General features: G+C 33.9%; 2 protein-coding genes across 2 annotated transcripts in view; one reads left to right on the plus strand and one right to left on the minus strand.

The window, feature by feature from the left end:
• Positions 1–3,042, minus strand: part of LOC123296825 (rab3 GTPase-activating protein catalytic subunit) — a 98,616-nt gene extending 95,574 nt beyond the window's left edge. Inside the window, exon 1 of the mRNA XM_044878494.1 lies at positions 1,577–3,042. Coding sequence (XP_044734429.1) covers positions 1,577–3,012 — 1,436 coding nt within the window. The 5' untranslated portion in view covers positions 3,013–3,042. The remainder of the gene's footprint in view (positions 1–1,576) is intronic.
• Positions 3,043–7,126: 4,084 nt separating this feature from the next.
• On the plus strand, positions 7,127–8,766 carry LOC123305559. Its single transcript, XM_044887314.1, has one exon. The coding sequence runs from the start codon at positions 7,144–7,146 to the stop codon at positions 8,536–8,538; it is 1,395 nt and encodes a 464-aa protein (XP_044743249.1). The 5' UTR covers positions 7,127–7,143; the 3' UTR covers positions 8,539–8,766.
• The last annotated feature ends 2,876 nt before the right edge of the window (positions 8,767–11,642 follow it).

Raw genomic sequence — 11,642 nt, forward strand, 5'->3', positions numbered from 1 at the left:
AATGCCCGGGAGATAGCACTATTTATAGCTGCAAAAAATCAATATATTCATTTAAAAATTGAACTCGAGGGTTGAAAATCGGTACGTAGTTTGGATAAGTGCCAAAGATGTGCCTTTTGGAAGTGTTAACTTTCTAGTAATTCCACCCCCTTTTACCAAGGCTTTTCACAGTCTTTCCAAATTGAGCTAGATGGTTGAAAATTGGCACGTAAGTTGAATTAGTGTCGATGATGTGCCTTTTGGGGATGCCAACTTCTCAGCCCCTCAACTCTTTTTTATATACCAGAAAATCTTGTTTTAACCGGTTTTGTTTGAAGAAATATTAAATATGGGGGATATATGACTTTAGTGATAAGATTCTACTGCTCACGAGTTTCAACTAAATTTCAACAATCTTTAGAAATCTTAACATGTCTAAAGTTTCGGTTTCGGCCAAAACTGAGAGACGGAAGTTTTGGTTTCGGCTAAAAATCATGTTTCGATTGAACACTAAAAATTATTACCTATTCCAAATTGATAAAACTTGTAATCAGTTATTGTTTACTGCTCCTAAATTTCACGAAAACATTTAGTTAGAAATTATTACCATTGAACAAATTGTGCTCAAATTATGTGCAATATTTTGCAAAAAATATTTTTGCATAAACCAATATTTTTATGGACGGCTGAGTACAATTATATTTATTATGTTTATAACTAATAATTATTGTGAATAAATATAGTAAATAATATTTATTAAAATATAATAATTTTTTTTAGGATTATTTAACATTTAAAAGACATTTATTCCTAATTTCATTTTCAAATAATAATAAAAACGTGTTTTTTGTTTTATTAATTTACAGAAGCTGTTTTAATGTTTTATAAAAATTGTTTTTTTAAACCTTTGTTATAATTTACAAAATAAAGTGCATTATTTAATTATTATTAACCTTTCCAATTTTTTAACAAAAATCAGAAGTTGTTAAAAAGTAAAATGTTTTCATTATAAATAAAAGAATGTTTAATAACTTTTCAATAATATCTTTTAAAATCAATTACTGTAAGACCCGCCTCATACAATCGTCACACGGGCAATATTATTGAAGCAATATCTATTATTATGCGTGCCCTCGTACGAGTCAATAATAATAATCAATAAAAATGGTGATATAAACTGAGACAGCAGCCGTTCTAATAGTAGTGGTGTAATGCGTAACCACGTCGTCGCCAAATTTTCTTCAATTTTTTTTCCATCAAAATTACTATTTCAATATACTCCTAAGACGATCAATATATTAATCAATATCTATATTGTGTTACTAATATTAGACCTGTGGGATTAAACACTTCGATATTATGTGCTCGAACCTTCTTAAACATAATTATGCAGCAAGAAATCAAAATGGGTGCATCTAGCCGAACTAACAGGTTGGTGGCTCTTACAGCTCGAGAGTGCTTAATATCGGCACACCAAATATCTTCAATAAAAATTTGATAGTCAATATTTAAGGTGCCGGTACTAGCTAGCTAAGCGCTCAGTTTGGCTAGGCGCAGCCATTATAAAAAATGTTATTAAACTGAAATCATAACTTACCCAGGTATTTTGATGCTTTTTTCCCATCTGTATCTCATTTCTTGAACAAATTCATACCATATATGTCCAACTGTACGCACTCCACCCAAGGAATGTGCACTTTGAGCTAAAATAATTGCCAAACGCCAAACTAACGAATCAAACCCACAACTTTTAAGCACACCCGAATCTGTTGGATGATCAAAATCTCCAATATACGGTCTTTTAGGTTCTGGTTCTGCATCAGGGAATAAAAAGTATAAGATTGGCACAATAAACTCTTCCGATAACGGTCCATCTGAACTACGACTACGTTTTCGTCCTTGGCTTGTTCCAACACTTGCCGCGCGACGTAATACACTAGTAAGTGACGGAACTTTTGATTCAGTTATACGATTTAGCGCAAGCACAGTTTCATTATTCGAATCTGTTACATAATCACCTAATAAATCGGGCAATGTTTGATTATTCGCACTTAAATGTAAAAATTCAAGAATACAATCAGACAGCAGGCATGCAGGTGTATCTACCATTTTTATTTTCACTGCCCATGATGCAGCATGGAGCGGATCAAAATCTGAATAGTTTTGTGAATCAACTACAACACTTTCGGGTAAGTTTTCCCAAGAAGCTAACAAAAGCATTTCATTGAAGGGATCCAAACATGCACCAAATTGTAATCTTCCAATATCTTCCACTCCAATAGTTTCCCGTCGTCGGAATTCAAATTTATTCATAAATACAAGTGAATAACTAAACTGTACGGAAACCGTTACAGTATCTAGTGGAATGGGGGATGCTATTTTTGATTTAAACACATCTAACAACCCTGTTAAATATTTGCAATGTTGAGGTCCTTTCTGTAAGTGAATCATATCAAAATTTGTGCACAGGCCACGAGATTCACTAACGCCTAAAAAACATTGTTGCCATGTTTCCCCCACTTGTACGAACATTGGTAATTCACAATTTGAATTATTGACTGCCATATGGACAGAACTCAATAATATTTTTACTTTACTCTCGTTATCAATATCAATATTTTTTGTTGGTGATAGCACCACAAAATTATGTAATCCATAAACGCGTGCTAAACTAATACCAGGTTTATCAATATATTGTACAGGAGGAAAATCTTGACCAGTAAAATCTAGTTCCTTTGATACATAATTTGTTTCGTTTTCTAAATCATCATATAGTTCAGGTTCTTCATCAATCGATAAGGGTTTTAAAAAATGATGTGTCATTGTAAATTCAACGTCCGCGAAAAATAAATTTTCACTTTCACTCTCCCATATGCCATCAGAAAATGATGGATATTTTACATTTGAAAAAGATACAGTTAATTTCCACTCATGTAAAATTTCTTCAATACGTGCCATGAATATTTCCCATTCTGATGCAGTTGTGAAATCTTGATGATAGAATTCCGAGTCATCAATTTCAATATTTTCCATTTTATATTGTTTTCTTACTTTGTTATTGTTTTAACCTCGTGTTTTTATAATTTGACAATTAAATGACATTTAAGTAAATGAAATCAAATATTACCAACTGAAATTTTACTTTTGGTTTATACATAGGGTAATGACATCTAGCGCCACACATTATCGCAAATGGTTGTTATACCATGCATATATGTAATATGCAAGGTATACTAAGGCGATTCTTGTTAAGACTCTGATAGAGTATAGACGCATTTGTTTTTCGTCTACAACAATATCAAGAATTTTATTTTTTTTCAAATCAAAAACAACAATATTTCACTCATTCATTGTTTACGACAGTTTTGTTTGTGTTTAAATTGTTACCTTTTTTTTACCTGGTGAGTACATACAATAGCTGTTTACTTAGTAGTTAGTTAATTTTTGTTTTGTTTTGTTTTTTTTGTTTTTTTAATTTTTTTTGTATATAAATATTTTTAAAAATATAAATTTTCAATATTTTTTTTACTAATATAAACCATTAGGAGGTGGCTGGAAATGAATCTCCACCAGACCCTTCTCGGATGGGTCTGGAAAACCCTACTCCTAATGATATGCCAAAGAATGATACGCCATTAGTCCTACCTGACAATTCCACAATACCTACCAAAGAAAAACCTATTTTTAAATACCAAAAAAATGCACTCGGACCTTTTAAGATATTTGTTGAATCCAAGGATCAAAATATAGGACGCTTACATCCTTTAGCCGTTGGTCGTATTCTATACACAAATAAAATACCGAATATCGCCAAGATAGAAAATTTGGGTCGCAATAGGATTTGCGTCCAATTTAAAACAAGTACATCAGCAAATGCTTTTCTCGACAACCCCATCCTAAAAACCGAAAAACTCCATGCGTATGTTCCTACCCACTGCGTAACTCGGGTAGGTGTTGTTAGAGACATTGATTTAAATATTGATGAACAAACTATTTTAGAAAATATGCAAAATAACAAGCAAGTAAAAATATTGAAAGTACATCGGATATCTCGAAAAACAACATCTCCCGAGGGCGTACCGTCCTATAAACCTACCACCACTGTACTTATCACATTCGAAGGCACATTTATCCCCGATTATGTAACAATGTTTTACTGTTCCCGCCCCGTTGAAACATACATCTTCCCAGTGACCCAATGCTACAATTGTTGTAGATTTGGTCACATTACCAAAAACTGTAAAAGCTCTCCCCGTTGTGCCATCTGTTCCGATTCCCACAAATCCTCCGAATGTGATAAAGATGATTCCCTACTAAAAACATGCATTAATTGTAATGGGTCCCACTCAGCCACATATAAAAACTGCCCTGAGTATAAACGCCAAATAGCAATAAAGAAAATTATGGCCTCTAATGGGGTTTCTTATTTTGAAGCTTGTGGTGAAGTCCCCAAAATCCTGAGTAATGATACCCTTCCAAACCCAACAATAAACGTTAGCTCAACTCCCCAACAATTTCCCGCTTTATCTTATTCTACGTCTCCACTACCCACAACAAAACCTATTATCAGAAGAACATACGCTAAAATAACATCCCCAACCTCTGCTCCCTCGAATCCCAAAAAACGTAAAGATTCCTCTTCTCCTTCAAATTCTATTGCGGCTCAAATTGATAATATTTTGTTAAACCCAAATGGTAGATCCAATACCCCTATTAATTATAATTTTCCTTCTTCATCTACTGGACCCTCTCCAACTGACCCATTCTTCACTATTCTCATTTCCGTTTTAAATTCTGTTAATCTCGACCCAGCTATCAAAAAAAATATCTTACAAACTTCAATTAATTTATTAAATCATGGATCAGTTGGCTTCACAGCTGAACCTGCTTCAGTGGAACATCCGCAGTCTAAATCAAAATAAAGTTAACCTTTCCCTTATTTTATTCTCTTATCCTATTGACATTGTACTTCTAAGTGAAACTTGGTTAAAAGAAAATTCAACAACAAAAATTCGTGGTTATCAAATTTTCCGAAATGATAGATATGACGGTTATGGTGGAACTGCGATTCTTGTAAGAAGGGGTCTTTCTGCTCAAATCATTCCTGTTGAGTCGAATGACCGCTTTTTCCAGGTAATCGCGGTTAAAGTTGCTGGCATATCGATAGTTTCCATCTACAATAACTCCTCTCAAAACATTGTACCCTTAGATCAACTTAACCTTATGTTTCGTAATGTACCTGAACCCATACTAATTGCTGGTGATTTAAATTATCATCATCCTTTATGGGGTTGCCATGCATCCGATAGAGGAGGTGATATACTGACGGAATTCATGGATTCCAAAAATTTGGTTTGCATGAATGACGGATCACCAACAATTATTCCTTCACCTCAACATAGATCATCTGCTGTTGACATCACCTTTTGTTCCCCCCAACTCAGTTTAATTTCCCATTGGAATATCCTCAATGATAGTTATGGTAGCGATCATATCCCTATTTTAATAACCCTAAATCATCGTCACGGCCTATCCCAACCCAAACATTCACCTCGTAGACAGTGCGAGAGAGCAAATTGGGATTTGTACTCTCGTAGTGTAGACGATTCCCTTCCAACCTTCATACCCATAGACAATCCCTTGGAATGGTATTCCGTCTTTCAACAAACTATCACCTCTGCTGGTGATCGGGCCATTCCATATTCCAAACCTCCTAAAAAGTCAATTTCTCCTACACCCTGGTGGGATAACGAGTGCAGAATACAAATAAAAACAAGAAAAGAGGCCTTGAAATCTCTCAGGAATAATTTTACCCCTGAAAGATTCTGTACCTTTAGAAGGCTTCAAGCACTAACCAGGCGCCTATTTAAGGAGAAAAAGCGAAATTCCTGGAAGATTTTCTGTGAAAGTCTATCCAGGAATACGCCTATAAAAGAGATTTGGAATAAAGTCAAGATGTATAGCAGGTCTATTAACCCCTATCCCCAGACTCCTGTAAACCAAAACTGGCCGTTATCTTTCTTAGAAAAACTGACTCCGGATTTTGCTTCAATACCTATACAAATCCCGTTTGTCCAGAACGATCATCCACTGGATTGTCCGTTCGAAACTTATGAATTGGAGGGAGTTTTGTCTGGTCTGGCGGATTCGTCCCCTGGTCCAGATAATATTTCCTATAGCATGTTGAAAAACTTATCTGACAACGCTAAAAGATCTTTTTTGTCAGCATTAAATCAACTCTTTATACATTCATCTGTTCCGAACGAATGGAAACATACGACGATCGTTCCAATACTTAAACCTAATAAGGATCCTAATTCACATCAATCCTATCGTCCAATTGCGTTAGCCTCGTGCGTATCTAAAGTTATGGAACACCTGATAAAAAACAGGTTGGAATGGTGGTGTGAACGCAACAATATTATCCCACCGTACTCGCGAGGCTTTCGCAAGAAATCCTCTACCCTTGATAACCTGTCTATACTCATGACCGATGTTCAGATTGCTCTCTCCGAAAATGGATACCTGGTTTGTTGCTTTATAGACGTGAAAGGAGCATTTGATAATGTTGATATTAACATCTTAATCAACATCCTCACGTCTTTGTCTGCTCCTCCTAGACTAATATCGTACATTTATAACTTTCTGAAAGCTCGTTATCTCACTTTAAAGTACCAAAATCATTTATTAGGCCCTAGAACTGCATTCTTAGGCTTGCCGCAGGGTGCAGTTTTAAGTCCCCTCCTTTTCAATATCTACACCACTGGTCTACAAATCGTAAATCAGCCTCCTATCCAGCTCCTGCAATACGCAGATGATTTTGTTCTATATTCGTCCTCCAAATCCTTACAAACAGCTGTCGATAATGTTTCAAACGCTTTGTCCACATTACAAAACCATTTAATTTCTATCAATTTGGAAATATCCGTTCCAAAAAGTTTAGCCATGGTTTTCACTAGGCACAGATGCAATGTCGAATCCATTCCCTTTCTCAATACATCCATTTCCTGTCAAACGAACGTAAAATTCCTAGGAGTCATTTTTGATAAAAAATTGAATTGGAATTCGCATGTCGACTATATTATAAGTAAATGTACCCCACGAATCAACATCATACGTGCTCTCACCAAAGTTTGGTGGGGGGCCGACCAGAGTACTTTGCTTATGATATACAGACAAATTATTCGAAGTTTTATCGATTATGGTTCCTTCCTTTTGTCTCCACTTTCTAACCAACGATCTTTAAGGTTAGATAGAGTCCAATTCCAAACTTTACGCATTGCTCTTGGACAAATGCGCTCCTGTCCCACTAACTCCTTACTGATTGAGGCAGCGGATGCGCCATTAACTGTCCGTCGTCTGTATTTAGCTAAAAAGTTCTTCCTCAACCAATATTCTTCCTTATCCCATCCCTTAATTCCGAAACTTATCCGATTAAACAACCACTGTACAAACTCCCCCTATTGGAGAAATAAAGAACTTCCTCTCCTTGTGGTGGCTTATCGTGTCTTTGGTATAATTCCCATTTACCAATCCTTATTACCACCCTTTTTTTCCTTTGAGTTTGTATCCCGTTATTCAAAAATCCCGGTGTTTGTTGATTGTGGCCTTGACAAGAACGATACCGTTTATGGTTCTATTTTTGTCAATTCCACATTTAATAATTACCTGGACTCCATTCTTCCTAATTATACCTTCATCTTTACAGACGCCTCCAAGTTGGACGCAGACGCACGTGTGGGAGTTGCGTATCATTGTTCCTCTAGCGCACATTCTGCCTCTTTAAGCATATCAAAATTTTTTTCCATCTTTTCAGCAGAATGTGTAGCTATTTTGGAAGCACTCTCATACGTGGAGTCTGAAGGTATCAAAAAAGCAGCTATTGTATCTGACTCACTAAGCTCCCTTTCCCTTCTCAAACAAAATTCCATCTCTTCCAAAACTCCATTTCTTATAGTATTGATTAAAAACACCGTACTAAAACTAATTCAAAATCGTTTCTCCGTTGCCTTTGTGTGGTGTCCATCACACATTGGTATACGTGGAAACGAGTTTGTTGATATGTTGGCTAGGGACGCAGTTCAAAATGGTGCAGAAGATAACTCACCACCACCAGCACAAGATCTTTGGGCCGTCTGCAGAAAGTCTATGTTGAATGATTGGAACCAAATATGGAGAAATTCAACAAAAGGTCGTAAACTATATGCACTACAGCCTGCTCCAGCACTTCAAACATGGTTCCATGAATGGGATGTGGGCAGGAAAAATATTACAACGATTGGTCGCCTCAGAACGGGGCACAACAGTTTACCCGCTCATCTACATAAAATAAACGTTGTCCCCGACACAAATTGTAGATGTGGCTACCCATACTGCGACATAAATCACGTCATCTTCGCCTGCCCACTCTTTAATCAACATAGACCAATGCTCCTAAGCTCCTTAGCCCGTATGGGTGTTTTTGGTCCTTACTTTATACCCCATCTCCTATCCTTAAATAATTATGATATCCTCTCTACAATTTGCAGCTTCCTTAATAAGACCCAACTCCCAATTTAAACATAAATAAAGTGTTTTTTGTGTATCTTATGTAAAAACCCTACATACTTTCTCTATTGTAAACCTTTCCGTGGCCCCCAACCTATGTTATTATTGTCAACCACCTTTGTTAAAAGTCTCGATGGGCCCCGACGACGAACATCCTTCTAATCTCCTTTGTGTCCCCGTCTCTATAATTACTTATAATTTCTTGTTATCACTCTATAATTATTCCTTCAATTAATAAGAATTTCCCTTTTTATTTTCAAATTCCAAAGTCCTTATTAAGAATATACATTATTATTTGTTTGATTTTTTTTTTATTCTTGATTTCTTTTTTTTTTTTTCTTCTCGAATTAAAATTTTTTTTTTTTTTTAGGACTTAGTAGAATATTATATATTGTTTCATTTTTTTTTTATGACTTAGAATATTACATATTGTTTCAATCTTTCTTTTAAGTTTTGAATTGTATTTTAATTGTACTTTGTTAATGGCTGTATGGCAAATGCTGAAGCCAGTTTTTAAATAAAAAAAAAAAAAAAAAAAAAAAAAAAAAGGTATACTAAGTTTAGTCCCAAGCTTCATGGTCCCAAGTTTGTAACGCTTGAAAATATTAATGCTATGAACCAAATTTTGGTATAGGTGTTTATAAAATCACCTAATTAGTCCATTTTCGGTTGTCTGTCCGTCTGTGTGCCAACACGATAACTCAAAAACGAAAAAAGATATCAAGTTGAAATTTTTACAGAGTACTCAGGACGTAAAAAGTGAGGTCAAATTCGTAAATGAACAACATAGATCAATTGGGTCTTGACCTATCGGTCCGTAGGACTCATCTTGTAAACCGTTAGAGATAGAACAAAAGTTTAAAAGTAAAAAATCTTCCTTATCAAAATATAAACAACTTTTGTTTGAAATATTTCTTCGTAAACATCACTGTTTACCCGTGAGGGCGCGAATTAGGCTTAAATTGGATAGTATGTATTATTATATGCGGATATCAGTTACGTATGTGTGACATGTATGTATGTGTATGTGAGAGTAATCAACACTTTATGCATGGTGTTTCAACAATTAACTCAGTCAGTTGTTTGTTTTCACTTGTTTTTATTTTGAATTTTATGGAGGATACCTGCCAGGTTTATTTTCTGTTTATTATAAGATCATGGAAATATTGAAGAAGAGATCGAACGGAATAGGGAATTTTTTCATTTCGGAATCTCTAGATGCTCAAAAAATATAATAATTAATAAATTACATCTATTTTTAACCGACTTCAAACAAAAACGGGGGAGGTTATCAATTCGACTGTATTTTTTTTTTTTTTTTTTTTTTTTTTATGTTTGTTACCGCAGAACTTTTGACTGGGTGAACCGATTTTGATGATTCTTTATCTGTTTGAAAGCTGGTGCTTCCCATTTGGCCCCATTTCATTTTGGTCTAGTTCTGACGGCATCCATGAGAAAATCATAAAAGTCTTAAATTATCATTAAGTATGCTCGACAAGAGGACGAATAACTCAATATCACTTCGATGATTCTTTTTTTAGTGAAAAATTAGTTAGTGTACTTCAGATTCACTAAAAATCACAAAATAAAAAAAACTTTTAACAAAAAGAAAACCGACTTCAAAAGAAAAATTTTTCTCCAAACAAATTAAAATGCACTAAAAAGTAAACAAATAATGATAATATAATGGAGTTAAAATTATTGTTATTTTTGGAGTCGGTGGCAGCCAAGGAAACAACTCTGACAGAACAGTTTGCTACATTAGCTTGGCTGACACCGACTCCAAAAATAACAATAATTTTAACTCCATTATATTATCATTATTTGTTTACTTTTTAGTGCATTTTAATTTGTTTGGGGGAAAAATTTTTCTTTTGAAGTCGGTTTTGTTTTTGTTAAAAGTTTTTTTTATTCAGTTCACCATTTTAATCAACTGTGTAGATAGCTGACGACATTGATTGTTATATGGCGGTACTATTCAAAAGTTGCTCCATTAAAAATTTTATATTTATGTAAACGCTATTATTGTTTATTCATTTATTAAACTTAGAGAAAGAGTAAAACCAGTACTTATGTGAGAACGCCAGATTTAATTTTAAAATAAAACAACAAATAATTAAAATTTGACGAGTAAGTACTTACACGTACATTATTTGAGGGTAAAGCGACTTCTGGAGTCGAAGGTCAGAATCAATATATTATAGCACGATCGTGCGTTATTTTTAGACTAATGAAAATTGGTGCATTTTTATGAAATATAATTGATATCAAATATTAATTACATGCATAATATTTAGATCCGATATATCAAAATTGCTTAAAAGATACCGATTTTAAGTAATGCTAATAATAATAAATGATCGATACACAGAGTTGGATTTATCGGCAGATTATATAAATATGCTCGTACCAATAAACTGACAAGACAAAAGGATACAGCGGTGGGTTACGAAGATAAATAAGAATGTAAGCGAATTTTTTGTGACAGGCTCCACACTTTTAAATAAAAATAACCCCCGTGTGTTACGCAGGAAAAATAATAAACATGCTTTATTATTGATTATGAATTTCAAAAAAAAAAATAAATTGAAAATTTGTTATTTTTATTATTATTTAAAATATTCTACAAAATATCCATATTTACGATATTGATATTTTTTACATACGATAATCAAGTTATCTTTTACCATCCCTTACTGAGAGGGTAGCGGAGAATATTGTTGAAATAATCTAGCGAAGCTTCGGGTAACGGATGGTTAATAATAAATTCTTCGTTTTAAAATAGGATAAATTATTGCTAACTATATTAATTTAATCTAATATACAAAGTATCATGAATTAATTGACATAAAATAAATAAAAATAAATACAAAATCCCACAATATTTTTAATACATACATACATACTTCAAAAAAATTTTTAAAACTCTACAAAAATATCATTCTTAAAAAGTGGCAATATTTATCATTTTCAAAATGGCGTACAATTAATTCTTTTGACAAATTTCGAATTTATTGCTTGATAATTTATCTGGAACGTAAGGTTATTAATTTTTAGATTTACAAAGTAAATAAAAAAACTCCTAGTGAGCACTAGAGCTCCATCATCGTCATATA

This window comes from Chrysoperla carnea, chromosome 1 (assembly GCF_905475395.1).
Source record: "Chrysoperla carnea chromosome 1, inChrCarn1.1, whole genome shotgun sequence".
NCBI lineage: Eukaryota > Metazoa > Arthropoda > Insecta > Neuroptera > Chrysopidae > Chrysoperla > Chrysoperla carnea.